We start from the raw sequence: 21727 nt of genomic DNA on the forward strand, positions 1-21727 counted from the left end.
ACAGTTAAATGCTAAAAATTAGATAAAATTTTAAAGAAAATTAAATTGAATAAAATACAGATGATTACTGAAGTAGCTTCAGAATGGGGAAAGATCTAAGTACAAAAATAAAGGAATGCTACTGTAAGCATGGACACTTGTTTGATCCAAACAGTCTACTAAAAACACATAGAAATCGTGAATTAAAATATAATAAAAAATGTTTCAGGGTGCCTGGGTGGCTCAGTTGGTTAGGTGTCTCCCTTTGGCTCAGGTCATGATCCCAGGGTCCTGGGATCGAGCCCCATGTTGGGCTCCCTGCTCAGCGGGGAGCCTTCTCCCTCTCCCTCTGCCTGCCGCTCCCCCTGCTTGTGCTCTCTTTTCCTCTGTCAAAAAATAAACAAAATTTAAAAAAAGTTTCTTAAAAAGAGTCAAAAAACAACAACAAAAAAAGAGGAAATCCCCAAGGGCCAAAAAAAACAAAAATAGGAGAGACATTTGTTTCAGACAGCTGTAGGTAGAAGATAACACCATAAAGGGCCATGCACAGGGAGTAGAATAAGAAGGAATTCCAGAAGAGAATGGGGCAGAGGCAATATCTAAAAAGACAATGGCTGACAGGAACAATAACAAAATAACTGATAATAGAGAGAACGATTTCCCCCCATAGAGAGCTTTCTATGCCAGCCACTATTGCAAACATTTTACCTATATTAATCTATTTAACCCTCACAACAATCATATGAGGTAAGCAGTCTTATTACCCCTATTTTAAAGAAAAGGAAACTGAATGACAACGTAGTTGAGCACCAAAATCACTAAGGGTAAGAGCCCATTTCCAACCCAACCTCATGTTACAAGAGCCACAATGTTTGACTGCTTGACTTTTGAATCTCTAGCACTCCATTCTGCCCATAGATAAAGGTTAGCTTTAGACACAGAAATGTAGATTAACTTTTGACTTTGCTTGGTCCAGTATGCGAAAAAAATAAAAATTACATGTGCTCAATAAAAATAGGAAAAATTACATACTCTCAGTGCTAAGCAAAGAAATATAAATTAAAACAAGACAAAGGCAGCCATCAAATTTGGAAAAACCCACATATGACACCCAAACTATCTTTAGTATACCAACTGGCTTCTGAATCTCATTTGATGAATAAACATTAAGGAATATCACAGGCAATGCTGTTTGCCAGCAAAAAAATTCATTTTTGGCAATGTCTTTGTGGAATATTTTCCTATTTAATTTTTGCCTTTATTATTTTGTTAAAAAAAAAAGTGGAAATCAGAAAAACGGAAGTGCTGCTGCTTGAGTTAAGATGGCAGAATAGTAGGGGGACCCTGAACTTGCCTCGTCCCTTGCACACAGTTAAGTCAACATCAGCTCATTCCTAGTTAGGAAACTGATCTGAGGATTAAGAAAACAATCTGCACAATGGGAAGGAGAGGACATGGCAGATGCGAGGTTCTGAGACGTGAACTGGGGGAGAGAAAAGCCGTGGTGCCACTCAGGGAAGAGAGCCCTTTTCACAGAGAAAAATCAGGGAGAGGGAGAGCAGGAGAGAGAGCAGCACGTAGGGTTCACACACAATGCCACAGTGTGGGGATCCCCTGGGTCACACTGGGAGAGAACACTCCCCTTCTTAGAGTACCTGTAGAAGAGGCCATTTTGGGGGCGCCTGGGTGGCTCAGATGGTTAAGCATCTGCCTTTGGCACAGGTCATGATCTCCAGGTCCTGGGATCGAGCCCCGCATCGGGCTCCCTGCTCGGCTGGAGTCTGCTTCTACCTCTGCCTCTGCTCCTGCTCCTGCTCATGCTGTGTGTGTGTGTGTGTGTGTGTGTGTATCTCTCTGTCTCAAATGAAAAATAAAATCTTTTTAAATAAATAAATAAAAGAGGACATTTTGCCTCTCCAAGGACAAAAGGCCTGCCGGGCACCACTGAGCAGCCATTCAGCAGCAGGCCATAGAGGCGCGTGCAGAGGACACATAGCCTGGTCTCAGCTCTTCACTCTGCTTCATTGTAGACTCCAGGCAGCTACCCGGGCATGTAGCCGCTTCTCTGGAACAGAACGGTGACAGGCACAGTGCTGCAAGGCTCTCCTCCAGGGGAGGGGAGTGGGTCCGTGTTTTGCCATCTGAATCCTAGCTGCTGGCCAGAGATAAAACACAGGAGAACTGTGGGGCCGGGTGTGCCCACAGCAGGACACAGACAGGCTGAGAGCAGGGATCTGAGGAAAGCCTGGGACACAGGAGGGGAGATCATTCACTTTTCTGGGAGGACCTCCTGAACAGCAGTACCTGCGAGTTCCCTTTCCTGGGGACAAGAGGGCAGGGTTATGCCATCTTCCACTCTCCCCTGCCTACCCTACCCCCCTCCCCAAACCAGCACTGTCGAACTTAAGAGAGACACAGTGCCTCCGGTGGAGGCTGGAGTCACTTACACCAAATCCTGCCCCTCTGCTCCAGCAGGTCTGACTCTGAGCCAGTGCCACAGGCCTCTCCCTGAGAAGACCAACACAGGCCCCCTGCATGTAGCAGGTCTACCAATCACAGAGTGCTCTGCTCCAAAGAGTCAGCTTCAGTTCTGGTGGAAATAGGACCAGGCTTTTATTTTTTTTTCTTTGGAATGAGGCTTATAGTTTTTTGTGTGTTGGTTGGTTGGTTTCCTTTTCTTATTTTTTGGATCATGCTTTTTTCTTTTTTTTCTATTTTCCTTCTTTCTTTTTCTTTAGAATCAGGCTTACAGTTTTTTGTTTGTTTGCTTTTATGTTCCTTTTCCTTTTCTTGGATCAGGCTTTTTTTCTTTTTCTTTTCTTTTTTTAAATCAGGCTTATGTTAACAAAGAAATTAAAGCACACCTAGTTAAAGGTCCAAACACTCCCACTGCAAGCAAGGAAGAACTCTGTAGAGGACTGACCTGTAACAAAGAGCAACCAAAACACAACAGCAGACTGCACACAGCATACACCAGAAACACTTCCCGAAGTGCCAGGCCCTAGACAGTGTAGGACCCCTTCTTAATGTAGTATTATTCTCAGGAGCAGGAAACATAACAAACTTTCATAAAACGCAAAAGACAGAAGCCCAGATATAAGGACAAGACAGAGAAATTCTCCCCAAAAGAAAGATCAAGAAGGAATCACAGCCAGAAATTTCCTCAAAACAGATATAAGCAATATATCTGAACAAGAATTTAGAACAACAGTCAGAATAATACTAGCTGGGCTAGTATTCTAAAAGACATAAAAACTAGTCAGGTTGAAATAAAAAATGCTATAACTGAGATGCAAAACTGACTGGATGTAATCAAAATGATGGAAGAAGCAAAGGGCAGAACAGGTGATATGGAAGATAAAATAATGGAAAATAAGCCAAAAAGAAGACAGAAAGAAAACTATTAGATCACAAATACAGACTTAGGGAACTCAGCAGTTCCACAAAGCACAATAATATCTGCATCACAGGAGTCCCAGAAGAGCGGGGAAAAGGGGGTAGGTTTATTTGAACAAATTACAGCTGAGAACTTCCATAATCTAGGGAAGGAAACAGGCAATCAAGTCCAAGGGGCATAAAGAACTTCCCTCAAAATCAACAAAAACAGGTCAACACCAAGACCTATTATAGTGAAACTTGCAAAATACAAAGATAAAAAGAGAATTCTGTAAGCAGCTAGAGACAAAAGGTCCACAGCCTACAAGGGTAGACACATAAGGTTATCAGCAGACCTGTCCACAGAAACTTGGCAGGCCAGAAGAGAATGGCATGAAACATTCAACATGCTGAATGGGAAAAGTATGCAGCCAAGAATACTTTATTCAGCAAGGCTGTCATTCTGAATAGAAAGAGAGAGAAAGAGTTTCCAAGACAAGCAAAAACCAAAGTTCATGAACACTAAACCAGCCCTACAAGAAATATTTGACCCTTTGAGCAGGAAAAGGACCAAAACCAACAAAGAACAGAAAGGACAATCTACAGGAACAGTGACTTTACAGGTAATACAATGGCACTAAATTTGTATCTATCAATAATTGCTCTGAATGTAAATGGACTAAATGCTCCAATCAAAAAAGACATACGGTATCACAATGGATTAAAAAAACAAGACCCAGGGGGCGCCTGGGTGGCTCAGTTGGTTAAGCGACTGCCTTCAGCTCAGGTCATGATCCTGGAGTCCCGGGATCGAGTCCCACATCGGGCTCCCTGCTCAGCGGGGGGTCTGCTTCTCCCTCTGATCCTCTTCCCTCTCGTGCTCTCGGTCTCTCATTCTCTCTCTCTCAAATAAATAAAAAAAAAAATCTTTAAAAAAAAAAAACAAGACCCAGGGCACCTGGGTGGCTCAGCCGTTAAGCATCTGCCTTCAGCTCAGGTCATGATCCCACAGTCCTGGGATCGAGCCCCACATCGGGCTCCCTGCTCAGAGGGAAGCCTGCTTCTCCCTCTCCCACTCCCCCTACTTGTGTTCCCTCTTTCGCTGTCTCTCTCTCTGTCAAATAAATAAATAAAAATAAAATTAAAATTAAAAAATAAAAATAAAAAAACAAGACCCATCAATATGCTGCTTACAAGAGACTCATTTTAGACCCAAAGAAAAATGGAAGTGTTGATTCAACTGACTGACTTTAGTCACAGTTATACCTAAGTCAAGTGAATATACACAGTTATAAAGAAAAATGAAAACCAGACACAAAATATTGGAAATAGTTTTAGAAGACTATCTTAAAAATTTTTTTAGATTTTATTAATTTTTTTAGGTCTTCAAGAGCAGCACCCCTTATTAGTCTACTGTCTCTTTTAATTATTCAAGTTTTAGCTCACTGTCAGAAGAGGATAATAAAATAAGGGGACTTGATGCAGAATTTTTCATCTATCCAACTGGCAGAAATTGTTTAAGTGATCCAATGTTAGCAAGGTTCAAGCAACTCTCTTACTATTCAGTAGTGGTAGAAGTATAAACAGATATGACCATTCTAGCAAGCAACCAAGAGCTTCATAAAATATTTATACCCTGTGACCCAGTAATCCACTTTTAGGAATTTAGCTTAAGAAAATAATCAGAAATGCACACAAATATTTCTATGCATGGGTATTTATCACAGCAATATTTGTAAAACTGAAAAGTGAATGCAACATAACAAAAGGGGAATGGATAAATTATCCATTTACATGACTGAGTGGTACGTAGTCATTTTGTTTTTACTGACTACCTACTGAAATATTAGGAGATGAAGTGATGTCCTCTAGAATTTGCTTCAAATAAATAATTCAAGGAGAGAGGGAGTAGGGATATTGATGAAATGAAATCAACTGAGTTGAGCAATGCTGAAGGTGCTTGATGGATTCATGGGTGTTCACTGCACTATTCTGTATAATTTTGTATATGTCTGAAATTTTCCACAATAAAATAAAATCTTCCACAAAAAAGTATGGGAAATTTTAGGTAAAAAAACAGGACACAAACTGATTTTGCAACATGAATCCAAGTTTCTAAAACAAAAAAGGTGATATACATGCATAGAAACAACACACCAAAACATTTAGGAGTAATTATTTATGTGTTATAGGATTTGACTTATTTTTAGCTCTTCATTTTTTTTGGTAACTCCCAGTTTTTCCTAAATGATCAAGAATTAGTAGTATAACCAAAAAAATACATTATGAAAGCTACTTAGAAAGAAGTTCAATCCAAATGAGAACAGAACACTCTAAACTCGCAGAATAAAAAAATACATGGAACTTCACTAAATCAATTAGTTTGACTTTCTAATTGATCTGTCAACCTACTAAATAACAATCTTTAGGGACTCTCTTGCCTAGTCTAAAGTCCAAATTCCTCAACATATAATCCTCTCCATTGGAGCCCCAGCCCGCCTTTCCAGTGTCTTTTCTCCCCCGACACTCCACCAGGTAGCAGGATGGAATGGTCCCAACAAGGTACCTTCATGTTTGTCCCTTAATACATCAGGCTTTGTGAATCCAGTTAGGTAGTACACATCTGCATCTCTTGCTGGATTATAAAGCCTGCCAGACATAGACCACAACCACATCCTCTCCTTCTGTACACCACAGTGCCTAGCATACTGCCTCATCAATAAGAAGTGTGACCTTAGATCGAATAAATACAAGTCCTAGACAGAGCCACAAATTAAAACTTGCAGCACAGATAAAGCATTTTCAAATTTATTTAACCTTTATAAGAAATGAACTCTAAATTACCTCCAGAAACTGAAGATTAATTACCAAATAATATAAAACCACTTTAAAAATCCTACATTAAGGTGATATTAGGGGTAATTTTAGTTTTCTTTTTTGACATTTCCACTCCTGTTAAAATATTTTTTAAGTAAAAACTTTTCAACAACCTTAATAAGTTGCATAAGTACCAGTTTGGGAATCAAATCTGAGTTTCAAAATCAGTGTTCTTTTCTGTGATGTGCCATCTTACCGAGCAGCTGTGGCTCTGTGGACGAGCGTCTCTGTTGGCTCTGACAAGTGGGAGGGAAGCAGCAGCTCCACCGGCTGCAGGCGCAGTATCCGAGTTTCTAGCTCCGAACGGGAAGCAGAGTCCTGGAAACTATCAAACACCACCTCACCTGTGGCAGGCTGTACTCCCTGAAAACAAAAACACTACGTCACAGACAAAATAGTTTTCCCAATTATAACCCTGACACATTATAAGCAAACATGGGAACGTGGTAAAGAGGATACACTCTTTAGTATGTAGTCCATTTCTAAAGTATTTGAAAACCTGTGTACTTTCCAAGATTCTTAGGTAGGAAGTCAGACTCACCAATATCTAAGCTATGCTAGATGGGATTTTTAGAGACACTCTAAGTCTTGGATCCAACAAAACTGACAGAATGACTCTGACAAGTCCCAAAACCCTCAGTTCCTTCTTCGTGAAGTGGGAATAAATCAGCCTACTTTAATCTTCAGATTACTGCAAGGGTCAAATTATAAAACAAACGCGCATGCTTTGTGAACTACACAGTACTGTACAATTAGCAGTTGTCATCACTAAAAGCAATATGTTCCTAGTAACGTGGCCATCAGAGTAGTAGTAAATTTCTACTTCATTATATAAAATTAATCAATAAAAGTATAATTTTTGCAAAAAAAACCAAAAAGCACAAATACAACAAACTCTGAATGAATCTCAACTAGAGAATCTATCCAGGGAAATAACCATGAAAACTAAAAGCTACCCCCTATCATCCTAAGCCATAGCAAAGATAAGCTGGAAAAAATCATGGTTTGGGAGAGGTGGTAAGTAATCTACGGAAGGCTGAAGGGTGATAAAGTGGTGGAGCCAAGGGTCATGTGGCCTCACTCCATAGGCCACGCTCTCGTCCACTGCTGATGCTTAAGAAATGCATGGCACTAGTTACAGACGGCACAGACGGCATTAGCTACACTCATCCCTACACTCAAACACTGCCGACACCAAGTCAACTGACACAGCCTCTTGGGAAAACAGCATGGTATTTTCTCGACAAGTCGTGAGCATCCAGTATCACAACTCAGCAAATCCTCCCCGAGGTATATACTGAGAGGTATGTATACCACAAGGCATGCACAAAAAGGTTTCTAACAGCATTCTCTGCACAACCAAAATTTAACAAGAACCCACATGTCTATTAATAGAAGACTGAATAAAGTGTAAATCATAAAATGAAATACAACACAGCAATGACAATGAAAACACAACTACAGTAACACAGGTAAATAAATCTCATATACAAATAGTAGTTTGTAAACAAAAGGAGCAAGATCCAAAAAGATACAATATATTTACATTTGTACATAGTTTAAGGTGGTAAAACTGGAACTAAAAGCAAGGAAATGACGGGGCTCCGTAGCTCAGGGGTTAGAGCACTGGTCTCGTAAAAGCAAGGAAATTATTATCATAAAAGTCTGGATTACAATTACCTCTGCTGAAGGGAGGGGGCCTTTCTCTATGCAATATTCTATTTCCTGACCTAGGTGGTTGTCTCACATTACTATAATTACTGCAATTATGCACTCTGTTTTATGAATTTTTTTCTTTTGAATATTTTATAATTTTTTGAAGGCCCTCATTTTTGGCTCAAGGAACTTCCTTAATTCTAGCCAAGAGACCTTCTCTAGTACCCAGATAGCTGGACTATAAGTATATTAGTATACTTAAGTAAATTTATCTCCCAAACTACAAACCAAACATTTACAAAAGCTAGTTACGGAAGTTCAGGTAACAAATTTATCAGCCTAATTCCCCTTTGCCTTTTTTAAATCAGAGAAATGGTCTATATTATAACACCCACAACATCTATTACGATGCGATATGTGACACTAAGAACCCCAAAGTTAGTCTGTATAAAACTGTGCACCACCCAGAGTGAAGGTCAAGGGCATAATTGCAGCAGTACTATCAACACTAAAACCTTTGATTTGACACTGCCACTATCTAGAAGATAACTCTTACGGAGGGACAGAGAACTCATGACACTCATTACAACAGGGAAAAACCCGGCAAGAATAGTACTGAGGGGAAAAAAAGAAGAGATCCATCGCAGCCACACTGAGTTTGAGGAGTGAGGACAAATTCTAAGTGCCGTACCCAGCAAAAAGTTGGGTGCAGGAGGCTGGCTCTCAGGAGAGAGGTGCAGCCCGGGCCCACAGCTTTGGATGTCATCAGCCCAAAAGCGGTCACTGAGGTCAAGGATAGGACCCAGGAAAACACGTGAGAGGAATTTCCCATTTTCATACACAATGATTAACGCTGGCAGCAAGCACTAAGCACTAAGGAGGAATTGTATATGATCAGCTCTGTTCTTTAGACTGAGTTTAGGGTAAATATAAAATAGCACGTTACACATATTAAAGCTTAAAGACAAATAACCTTACTATTTGTAAATAGACCCAATTTGCCTGTGGCTAGACAAAAAGGACTTCTCAAGGATAAAAAAAAAAAAACATTCACCCAACAGTAATGCTAGCTCCCTGAGACAAAGGTCTATTGGCTAAGCAAATGTCAAGTTAGCACAAACTTATCCAACCAGAATTAGGTATTAAAAAGTACTTTGGAGACATCTGGGTTGTAAGAATTTTTGTTGATATTGCAGCTGATTGCAAAAGTTAGAAAAAACAAAGAGAATGAGTTACTACTTAGGCAAGGAATCCTACTTTGGCTTCACCTACAACAGAACGAGGGAGTCTAATAGTTCTGAAGGGCACTAAAAAATTTGAGGTTTTGAGCAGAGTTCAGGTAGGTCTGTAAATGGGCAAATTTATTCACAAATTGCTAGACGGCAAAATCAATAAAACTACGATTCACAAATTGTATTTCTCTAGAAGAATGACTATTAAGTATTCCTAATGTCATTAAGTATAGAGTTTTGTATTTGCCAAGTATCATTTCCCCCTAACTATTCCCTCTCCTCCAAATCTATATACAACAATCCCATCATCATGTGTTTAACTTCAAATTTCTAGAGGAAATTTGCAAAACCCTTTACTATCTGTGCATGTGTTGGCTTAGTGTTTCCTTCTGCTGTTTCTCATCCATACCCATGCTTATCATTGGGTCCATCTTGAACCCAAACTCACGGAGCACATGGACAGAAACTACCTGGATGTCTCCATAGCACAGAGTGCCAAGTAGCCATATGAGAAAATCTTAACTAGTGATTTAACATACAAAATTATAAGGAAAAATGTTTTTCTAGTACAATTACTTGAGGGCACATTTCATCAGATAGTCTTATTGTAAACCCTACATGAGTACTCACAGAGATACCTACCATGAACATCTATCATTCGTCTTTACCTACAATGCACTTACCACGATTCCAAAGAAAATGTTCCCCTTTTTTTTGTCCTTAACATTTTCCTTATTTTCACAGATACACAGAAGAAAGCTGGTAGAAGTATCAGTCGTTATGTCATCGACATTTACAGCATCATCCAGCTTGACTAAAGGGTTCACATGTAATAATCATTAAAGAAAATTATATGCTACATTCCCATTAACTGCTTTCTCCTTTAAAATAATGCTTCATTTTCCCAGACATTTTTGCTCTGTGCAAAATCTTCCATACAGCCTTCATTCTTCTGATTTACTCTGATCATAGTTACGTGCCTTATCTTCCCTAAGATAGGAGGCTTGTAAGGACAGACAATTATTATCTTCTCACTTCCCAAAGGGCCTAGGAGAGTACCCTTGTGGAAGCTCAAATATTAATCTGCTTCTTTACTTGGATAATGCTAAGACTTGAATCCTTAACAGTCCCACAATGCTTAATTCCACAAGTCAAAGCATGAATACACTAAAATAGTGTAAATTACTTTCCTCCTTTAAGGTGCCTAAAGCTCTGAGAAAAAGCATGAGAATTTTTAAAAGACATGAAAAAAGAAAACCAAGGAAGAAAACAGACACATAATATGTGTATGCATGTATGCATATGTAGGGAGTCCGTTAATTAAATTCTCAGAGATAAATGCTGATTTGGGACATTTTCAGAAGTCAATCCGAAAACAACCAACTTAGGCATCAGCAGGTAAGAACTATAGCAATGGCAAAAGAGAAGCAGGGAGGTGTACCATTTTAGGAGCAGGCTTCAAGTTCAGGCAAAAGCAGCAATAAAATTACCAGGTTCCTACAGGCTGATCAGCTTAGAACAGCAGAGAACTATTAATGGTTTGGGGTCTACTCTGTGTAATAGCTGTTTCTATTCATGATATTATTGGAACAAAACGGTCTTCATAATTTGGGTAGAAGTTAAGCAGGTCTCTAAATAATTTGGGTAGAAGTTAAGCAGGTCTCTAAATAAGCAGGTTTGTAATAAACCATAAAAAGAAATACTGCTTTCACACAGTATCTTTTAAGACCTTATCCCTGCAGGGGCGCCTGGGTGGCTCAGTCATTAAGCGTCTGCCGTCGGCTCAGGTCATGATCCCAGGGTCCTGGGATCGAGCCCCGCATCGAGCTCCCTGCTCAGAGGGAAGCCTGCTTCTACCTCTCCCACTCCCCCTGCTTGTGTTCCCTCTCTCACTGTGTCTCTCTGTCAAATAAATAAATAAAATCTTAAATAAATAAATAAATAAATAAAACAAAGCCTTTGTAACATTTACGAGAAAAATTCCTATTCAAAAAGGATATCTTCTCCAATAAGTGTAGATTTCGTATAAAGAGCAGTCAATTTCCGGGAAAACGGTGAACTTCTATTGTCCCCGACAGCCTTTAATGCTGCAGTTTCTGTCTGCTTCACGACTCCCACCTTCAACAAAAATAAATACTGAGTATCAAACCTGATGGAAATTGTTTTAAAGAAACACATTTGAAGACTTTAAAAGGTTAATTCTGAAACATATAAAATAAACACATTTGTCCACAATGTCCAGATGTAAGGCTTAAGTAATAAGCACCACAAAGAGCTTGCAAGTGTGGATAAATCACTAAGAAACAGTATCACAGACTTTTTTTTTTTTAATTTACCTTAAAATTCTAGTACAGTAAAAACTCATGAAGATATAATGCTAATAACTGTGACACACTTGCATTTCCCAAAAGCCGAATTCCAATTACAACCTACCACCTTACAGAACATGTTTTCACTCTCTGAAGGGAACCCAATCCCGTTTGCACAAGTCAAAGCCAAAGCTGACCTTATATCCCTTTGCCACAAGGCGGCGTACGTGAACAAACAGTCTGTGAGTAGGTATGCTTGCTGTCATAAAGTTGTGATCTAAATGGCAATAAATATTGAGCTCCCGGGCTGCAATCTAAAAAATTTAAAAAGAGAGTTATCAATAAATTTCTCTTTCAAGAGTCCCTGTGTGGTGTTTGCTCACTTTGCTAAAAATCCATCAAGGTATACACTTGGGATTAGTGCACTTCTCTACCTGTGTGGTATTATCAATAAAAAGTGTAAAAGACATTTCCCATATAGAAGCCTATGGTTTAATCTATTTTTGGCAGTTCCCACGGCCTAACCTCAGGGCCAACACCTGTATCTATAAACGACATGGGAAAATATGACAGGTCTTCTATGCCCCTAGATCTACTGAAACCTTACTTCCCTGCATAAGGACTATTCAGTGCACAGAGTGTGAGACTCTAAGAGTAAGAATTTGCAACAAAGCACATGCAAATACTGAAAATGAGGAGATACTACCATACATAAATTCTGAAGCTACTTGGACAGAGGATATCTTTGAGGAAATGAGAAGAGAACCCCCTGGTCTGGTTAGCTAATGCACGATGCATAAATAAATGATAGGAATGCAGAACCAGGCAACACCACCTGACTCCCCGCTACCTTCTGGAAAGCTCGATGGCTCAGATATTGCCCACTGGAGTCATGGAACTCTCATTCCAACATTCTCACTCCCTCACCCCACCCGTCTCTGGACTGTATTAGTTCCTCACTGCAGGGCCAGAAGACATTAGCCTCTAACTTACCACTCGACCTGGAGAGAAGGAGAAAGAATGACATTTTCTTTCACCCCTTTACCTATACGATGCCAACTATGTATCTGTTCCTGTCTTCAGGAAACACACTGACTCTGCTTCAAAGTCTAACTTCGTAACACCAAACACAACACGATGCTACCTATACTAAAGATCACCACTTCCATGCCCCAACAGGATTTTAAAAACCGGAAGAAAAGTTGGTTAAGTCTTTACTTCCTATCCATGAGGTAGATGTTAGCTGTGCCACCCCATCACTCTCCGATGATGTCTGACATCTGATGACATAGACCTAAAATTGTGGAATCATCACAATCATGCATGACTCCAACAGAACATCAGCGATGCGTTCCCTACACTTGCCCACTAAATGCTCAAACTCACTTCTAACCTTAACTTCTGCCTACATCAAATACCTCAAAATTAAATACAAAATCAACTTAGACTAACAGAGCAAGATGACTGACATACAAAGAGACTGTAAGACTTCAAACGCCTTCTGCAGGTGCCTGGCAGTTAATGTGCTCTTCCACTGAGATGTAACTACCTTCCAGGCCATCAAAATTTATAAATTCAGAGTAAATGGGCCATCTGAAAATTTTTTCTTGCTTGAGTCTTCATCAGGAAACATAAATACTCACATGATTATGGTTCATTCACTATCTGATTCATCCAATCACCTTGCAGTGGATGAAAGGTCCTGGACAAGCTCATGGAGAAAAGGCACGACATTCCAAAAGGGGTCCCTCACTCCTCTCCCACTGGTCTAGCACCCCCCAAGTTCGCCTGTGTTTATTTGTAGTTTTTACTTTAAATGACAGCATTTTAAAAAGCAACTGATCACACTGGTCCTCTTATAAAGTCAGAAAATGAAACAAAAATATCGGAAAATATTTCAGGCTGGACAAGAATATGAAACGGTATTTGAAAAAATAACTTACCTCTGCATCTTCCCCAAAGAATCTATACTTATATCCACATTCCACACACAAAATTGCATCTTTCTGCTGCTGCTTCAATTCTATGTATTGTAATTCTAAAGGTGTGTAGATGCTTTTGGTCCGTTTGTTAGATGGCTTAGGATCAGAAGTTTTTTGTAAATTGTCATCACCCATGTGTGATGATCCAAAAGGATTGCGATCAGAAAGTGTCTTATCCTGGCAACCAAAAGATTTTTATAGTTTAGAAAGTATTAACCATAATAATAGTTTTCAGAAAGAGAGAGAAGGCAAACTTGGCACAAACCTAACAACTGGTGAATCTAAGTGAAAGTTTACAGGAATACATAGTATATTCAGGTAAACTTTTTTGCAGGTTTGAAATTTTTTTCAGGGTAAAAGACTAAAAAAAAAAAAAAAAGAGCCAAACTAAACTACTGTATAATTATTTAAGCAAATTTTAAAAGCCTAAACATTTTAGTTTTATACACCTCTTTTTAAATTCTATTTCATTAAATCTATTGTAATTAACATTTTTCTCTTCCATATTTATTCCTAGATGTGTAAGGCACAAAGAGTGAGCAGGCATGAATGTCTCTCTCTCAACAGTAGGTAAGACCACTTTCAATAAGTATGCCATCAGTTAAAGCTACACTTAATGTTTCAAATTTCCAAGCACAGTCTAAAAGATAGTACATTCCACAAATCTTGATTACAAGAAAGAAGCATGATTTTTTTTGGTAAAGAGATATGACACAGAGCTTTTGAAAAGTATAAAGCACAAGGTCACATTTCAACATTAGTATTCCTGCTAGCCTTCCCTTCATATGTGAAAACCGTAACTAATTCCAGTTTAGAGCGTAGGGCAAATTCCTTGCTTGTGAGACTTATTTATACAAAAGATAAAATGAGACAAATTTGTAGGATAAATCTGACTTCTAGCTAACTGTCACTGTGTCACTGCCATCATCTAAAAATTTATCGGCTATGCCTAGAATTAAAAATATGACCTAAAAGGGGTGCCTGGGTGGCTTAGTTGGTTAAGCATCTGCCATCAGCTCACGTCATGATCCCAGGGTCCTGGGATCGAGCCTGAGTGGGCTCCCTGCTCCAAGGGGAGTCTGCTTCTCCCTCTCCCTCAGCCTCCCCCCACCCCCGTCCACTTGTGCTCTCTGGCTCTCTCTGTCAAATAAATAAATAAAATCTTTAAAAAATACATATATATTGCCTAAAGGACTAGTGATCAGGGGCGTCTGGCTGGCTCGGTCAGAAAACCATGCAACTCTTGGTCTCGTAGTCATGGGTTCGAACCCCACGTTGGGTGTAGAGATTACTAAAAAAATAAATAAATAATCTTTAAAAGACTAATGATCAGGGGCACCTGGGTGGTTCAGTCGGTTAAGTGTCTGACTCTTGATTTCAGCTCAGGTCATGATCTCAGGGTCCTGGGATGGAGCCCTACATCGGGCTCTGGTCTCTACACTCAGCAGGAAGTCTGCTTGAGATTCTCGCTTTCCCTCTTCCTCTGCCCCTCCCCCACTCAAATAAATAAATCTTTAAAAAAAAGACCAGTGATCAGCAGAGGAAGAGAAGAGAAAAAGAGAAATGTCCTATAGGGCCAAGGGAGAGGACCTTGATCCAAGAGAAAGCCCAGCAACATGTACTTTACAGTTGCATTTAAAAATTTGGCTTAGGGGCACCTGGGTGGCTCAGTCGTTAAGCGTCTGCCTTCGGCTCAGGTCATGATCCCAGGGTCCTGGGATCGAGCCCCACATCTGCCTCCCTGCTCAGCGGGAAGCCTGTTTCTCCCTCTCCCACTCCCCCTGCTTGTGTTCCCTCTCTCACTGCGTGTGTGTGTGTGTCTCTCTCTCTCTGTCAAATAAATAAATAAAATCTTAAAAAAATAAAAAATTTTTAAAAATTTAAAAAAAAATAAAAATTTGGCTTAGCTGAAATAGGAGGTAGAGATGTGAATTATCTGAATAGTGCAGCCCAGCAAATCTCCAAATATCAGCAATGAGATGGTGAGGTGTGGGAAGGTGTGGCAACGGAAGGGTAAGTCAATGTATCAGATGAGAGAATGCATTTGCTTTTAACTTTGATGGATTCTCTCATTTGTTTCCATGCCTTTTATGTAAAATCCAGGAATACCATATACTTGAAGAAAATATATTTCCTAGAAAAAAAAGTTCTTACTTTATGCTTTATTCACATATGGAATGAGAGCAGGCATGCAGAAAAAAACTTTTATACTAATAAGTCAATCTGAATACTTGAGTATTAAGCAACTTTTTTTTTTTTTTTTACCATTTGGGTGGAAATACTTCTCAGAATGTTAAAATGGGAATTTCAAAACCTATCAAGACTTATGGGGTTGTTGACTCCCACACTAATGGTCCCAGACCCTAGACCCTGGCCATTTAACTTCACTTAGTAGCTTTTACCATTTGTCTGTGTCCTTCCATGCCATCAGTCAGCTATCTCCTGTAATGACGTCCATGTACTACACTTCTAGGTGTCCCTTCTAACTGGTGACTTCTAATGTGCTGTGAATCAGAAATACCAAGGTGGTCATTTTATGTATAAAGTAATGGTAAACAAGCTCTCATGAAGCCCTACGGTAAACTCTCCAATTAATAAAGTGAGCTTTAATAGACAAATGTTTTGATATCAATATTTTTATGACCACTACACTCAAGTGAACTGCTTCTAAGTATTTAAAGAGATTAAAAATAAAAACAAAAACACCTTTTTTCCTGATGACCTACAATAAGTCAATAGATCTCAGCTTGGATGAAGGAGGAGTTCGTGAACCTGGATTTTGTGGGAAGGAGTGTAAACTTCTGAAAATTACATAAAAAAATTATGTTGGTGTGAGTATTTTTATGAGTAAAAAATCCATTGCTTTCAGTCCATAGCTTTTTAAAAATCCATTTCATTTAAATGACTCAAAAAAAAACTAATTTCTCTAATTCAATGGCTCTCAACCATGGTTACACATTAAAATGAGAGCTTTTAAACAATATTCATACTCCGTTCTTAGCGAAAACCAGTATGATTCTGAAGGTTTTTGTTATCAGCATTTTTTTAAGTTCTCCAGGTGATTCTAATTTAAAGCTGGCCTGCGAACCACTGTTCTGAATTGTAGATGTTAATGACAGAGCAAAAGTTAAATTCCTTGATTTTGCAATGCTGAAAAACATTAATATATCATATAACAGTGGAAGTAAAGAGCCATATATGTTTGGTTTGCCTTTGAATTTACTTTATATCACCAAGTTTTCAACTAAAAACCTCAAAACCCACATATATTGCCTATGGTTTTCCATCATGGTAACTATAAGGAGGATTATAAAACTTGTGCTTGTATTCATCAGTAAGAATCCCCCCAAGCCAAGGATTTTTAACCCAGGCTGTACATCAGAATCACCCAGGGGCTTTTTTTTTGGTTCTGTTTTAATACAAACCAATTCTTCCTTCCTTAATACATAGTAAATCACAATCTCCATGGACTTAAAAAATAAATAAGCTAAAATGCAAAAGCTCCCGCAGCTAATCTGGATTAGCCAAGTTTGGGAACCACTGCCTTGTGTGAACTCACAGAACCTAATGGCACCTCAGAACCTACTGATTTGAGTAACTGGATATTCATCTACAAAACACATACCTTTTGACTAATATGAGATTTGGAATCTTCACAAGAAACTGCCTTCTTTGCACGTAGATGATCGATATCGTCAAAATCAGTACATTTTGGCAGAATTGCAAATCTCTCCTGGAGAGGCTCTGTCTGAACTCTACGTTGAGGAGGGGCAGAATCGCAGCAGAATTTTTTCAATTTTTCCAGAGACTTTAAAACATTCTTGGGCCTCAGACATTTCTTTGGCTCTTAGTTAGCAAATCAGAAGAAAATATAACAATAGTATTTTGTTCTCATTATGTCAATTCATAACCAACGTAGGATTTTTAAAGAGGGAGCTTCTCACTAAAGCAATGAATCTAACTACAATGTGATAAGGAAATAAAGAAACATTTGGGTTTAGGGTAAAGATAGCATACTGAAACATACATGTAATTTCACTTGGTCCTGAAACCCCATTACAAACTATAGTAGGGTTTTTCTTTTTTTCTTTTCTTTTCTTTTTTTTTTTTTTTTAGGACATAAGGACAGAGAGAAAAGGAGAAGTGACAGGTGCAAATAAAAAATCTGAAACTAGAAGAAAAAATAGATGAATAATAACCAATTTAGCACACCTGAAAGCTAAATCCTAAACCAGTAGTGAAGAAAACCAAGGACCAATACCACTGGGGTGTCTGGGTGGCTCAGTCGTTAAGCGTCTGCCTTCGGCTCAGGTCGTGATCTCAGGGTCCTGGGATGGAGCCCTGCATCAGGCTCCCTGCTCGGCAGAGTCTGCTTCTCCCTCTCTCTCTGACCCTTCTCCCTGCTTGTTCGTTCTCTCTCTCTCAAATAAATTAAAAAAAAAAAAAGTATACTGTAAGTGTGTATATTATACAAGGACTTCCCTCCTACAGATATTAAAAAACTTTCCTGGGATGGGGGTGGTTTACAAGTCTTGGGGTTGTACTCATAAAAATCTGAATTTATTTATACATCATTACGATAGTGCTCGCTTCAGTAGCACATATACTATAAGCATTAAGATAATGAAGATTTGTATTTATCAAAATACTCCTGAGATAGAGTTCTATACTATGTTTATCTGTAATTCAAATAAGAATATTAACAACATAAAAAGTCGACTCTGAATTTTGACCCATGTAGGAGATTTTATTTACCAAAGAAGGCCAGATATATATATCCCATCCTGTTTGCTCTTCTTACAATGTAATGCTGACACTCTGGCGCTGAGAGGTGGGATAGACAGTCCCTCCTCTTGAACAAAGGCAAGCCTTTGTAACTAACTCATCCAACAGCATAAGGCATGTTAACTTCTGAAGCTAGCTCTTAGAATTCAATACAGCTTCTGTCTGACTCTCAGGGTGCTCATCCTTGGAGACTCAAGCTATGAGGAAACTCAAGCTAGCTCACAGAGAAAGACCAGTGGTGTGCTGGATGAAGCCAATTGATACTGGCTTATTAGAGCCCACTGTTAAACCTTCAAGAATTTTGTAAGCCAGCTGTCAAACACAGCCATGATTACAAATTAGATTACGTAAACTTACAATTAAATAAATTGTATTAAAAACAAAGGTAATAAATACTCAAACCTCATCGTTTTTTAAAACTGTTACTACACTTTACTTATCTACGTTCTTTTTTTTATTACCTATGTTCTAAAGGTTATTAATGTCCATTTTTTCCATGTGGTAGAAATACTATATAATAATATGCTATTGCTACTATGTATTCCTTCCCAACTCTAGAAAAATCAAACTTTAGGAACAGAACTACTCTAAACCATCTCTTCCAAAATTTAAAAACAATCCTTAAAAAGATCAAATTGATCCACAAAGAATTTAACTGTGTGCCAGAACAAAGTCCAACATTCTTTAAAGAAACACAAAACCGGGACGCCTGGGTGGCTCAGTCGGTTAAGCGTCTGCCTTTGGCTCAGGTCATGATCCCGGGGTCCTGGGATCGAGTCCCGCATCGGGCTCCCTGCTCCGCGGGGAGCCTGCTTCTCCCTCTGCCTCTGTCTCTCTCTCTGTCTCTCATGAATAAATAAATAAAATCTTTAAAAAAAAAAAAAAAAAAAGAAACACAAAACCCAACACATGATTAACACAGAATTCAAAGTGTCTATGACCCAAACAATTACTTACTGGACATAAAAAAGGCAGGAAATAACAGTCAAGGGATACAGACCCAGGAATGACAGAGATTACAGAATTACCAGATATGGACATGAAAACATATTATAAAAATGTTCCACATAATCAAAAAGGTAAAGAAAAATACAAACAAAGAGAAGCAAAGGGAAGATTTGGATTTTGGGTTTTATTTGTTTTTGGTAACAGCTTTACTGAGATGTAATTCACGTAGAGAAAAAGGTGATTTCTTTTAAAAGAACAAAGTAGAACTTCTAAAGATGAAACGTACAGTATCTGAGATGAACATTTTACTGAATGAGATTTATGGCAAATTAGACACCACAGAAGAAAAGATTACCAAATTTGAAAATGTAGCAGGAGAACTGATCCAAAATGAAGCACAAGGAGAAATAAGACTGGAAAACAAACGAAGGGGCTGGACTGACAGATGCTCTTTTCCCTTTTTCCTGAGCACCATTTTTTAACAAGTCACAAAAAGTCTTATTTCAAAACATTCTAAATCAATTGCCTTGTTAACAACAGAAAAGGGTATTATCAGATTTATCATTCTCTTTAAGTATACATCTCCATTTCTATACTTATTTCATACAAGGCTTTCATGTTGACCCTAAATCCAAACTTTACCTTTTGGGGAAGGATAGATATCTTACATGCTTGATCCACTGAATTGAGACTTTTTTTTTTTTTTTTTGCTTTCCTTTTATCTCAATCTCTGCCTAATTTTCTGGGGATCACGAAGAAAGAGGCATTTTCTGTTATCCCTTATAACAAATTCTCCGAGGCCAAGAACTAAAGAAATACTGCTCAACCATCTATAAATCCAGCACTACCTCTAGAAGTCCACAAGCTCGGAATGGTGGTTTTATCCAAAGACTTTTAGCATACAGAAAGAGCACTTCCATGCTAAAAAAGGACAAGGTAGATTTACATGTCCTGACATTGAAAATTGTTCAAAACGTTCTGTTAAGTGGAAAATGATAGTTGCAAGTTAGTACATATAGTATAATACAACTTATAATATACAGTTGACCCTTAAACAACATGGTTTAAACTATGTGGGTCCACTTGGGGATTTTTTTCCTATAAATACAGTATGCTACTGTAAATGTATTTTCTCTCCCTTATGATTTTAACATTTTCTTTCCTCTAGCTTACTTTGTTGTAAAAATACAGTATATAATATATATAACATACAAAATATATGTTAATCAACTGTTTATGTTATCAGTATGGTTTCCTATCAAAAATATGCTATTAGTAGTTAAGTTTTGGGAGAGTCAGAAAGTTCTACATGGATTTTCAACGGTGCAGGGCATCAGTACCCCTCCCCCCCATTGTTGTTCAAGGGCCAACTCTATTATTACTAAGTAATTTGTGGGTCTTTGTGTGTGTGTGTGTATATATATATATATATATACACACACACACACACAGCTGTGTATAAATAGAGAAACCTGGAAAAATATTCATTAGCCCCCCTAAAATTACCAGGTCTCACTAAAAGGGAAGGATTATGGGGTCTTTTGTTGTCTACCTTCTATATTTCTGTATCGTTTGAGATTTTTATAACAAGAATGTTTTACTTTTATAATCAGGACAAAAACTAGCCAGGAGGAATAAAAGAGAAAATGGGGAGAACTACAGCCAAATTGCAGAACTCCAGTTCTACCTCCACACCCCCAAAGCCCTATTCACACCACAACTTATGGAGGGGCCACTCTACTCGAGCACAATGGAGACCTTTGTCCATAAAGGAAAAAATGGTGCAACTCTCCAATAACCTCCCCTGCTCTCTGGAGAATACAGTATCAGTACCACGACAAGTGAGAACGAACAATCATCGCCCTAGGACTCACCAGCATTCCCAAACATCATTGAATCACTTCTTCCTTCCTTTTCTTGGACTTTCTTTGCTTTCTTTTTAACAGGCCCATCACTCTCCAGTGGTCTCTTTTTACTGCTGCCAATTTCTGCAACCTATATTAGAAAATGATGTGTTATCTCTAATCTCAAAACTTGATGTATGTGAAATAATTTAAACCGTACTTCTGACTAACAAGGTCCTTGCCATCCACTCTTTTTGGAATCATCTACCTTTAGCCCTGGAAAGAACTATAGGTAAACTCTCCTTACTGTCATGAAAGACAGTGTGGAGACTGGAGGTCATGAGCCTCAGCACTTCAAGCCCTGCTAACATTAATCAGAACCAAGGCTGACACCTTTCTTTACTCAATCAGCCTTCACCTATCTCAGATTATAAAACCTGAGTCACCCTACTTACCTATGTCAAATAAAATACTTTTTAAAAAAAATATCCATTTTAGGAAAGGTGAAATTAGATACATAATAAAAGAACATTACCATTTTTGAAATGTTAATGTTAATTGTAATTTAACTGTTTCATGTTCAAACTTGGCTTATGTTCACCACCGAAGATATCATAAGATTATAAACTATGTACTGGCAGGAAATCTGTCAAAAATTAAGTCCTTCACAAAATACCCTCTAAATGGTAGGTGTAAAATAAAATCTTGGTCAATTCATGAAATGTAGACTATCATCAAAA

The 21727-nt window shown here is 38.5% G+C and overlaps 1 protein-coding gene across 3 annotated transcripts in view; it reads right to left on the reverse strand.

Annotated features, from left to right (window-relative positions):
- Positions 1-21727, reverse strand: part of MSH3 (mutS homolog 3) — a 177479-nt gene that overhangs the window by 153954 nt on the left and 1798 nt on the right. For all 3 annotated transcript variants that reach the window (XM_032404094.1, XM_032404092.1, XM_032404093.1), the window contains exons 2-8: positions 21018-21138; positions 17036-17256; positions 13372-13587; positions 11626-11742; positions 11120-11237; positions 9803-9948; positions 6428-6594 (exon numbers count right to left, since the gene is read on the reverse strand). In XM_032404094.1, coding sequence (XP_032259985.1) covers positions 6428-6594; positions 9803-9948; positions 11120-11237; positions 11626-11742; positions 13372-13587; positions 17036-17256; positions 21018-21138 — 1106 coding nt within the window. The remainder of the gene's footprint in view (positions 1-6427; positions 6595-9802; positions 9949-11119; positions 11238-11625; positions 11743-13371; positions 13588-17035; positions 17257-21017; positions 21139-21727) is intronic.

The sequence above is a fragment of the Phoca vitulina genome, unplaced genomic scaffold, assembly GCF_004348235.1.
Source record: "Phoca vitulina isolate PV1807 unplaced genomic scaffold, GSC_HSeal_1.0 scaffold6, whole genome shotgun sequence".
Taxonomy (NCBI): domain Eukaryota; kingdom Metazoa; phylum Chordata; class Mammalia; order Carnivora; family Phocidae; genus Phoca; species Phoca vitulina.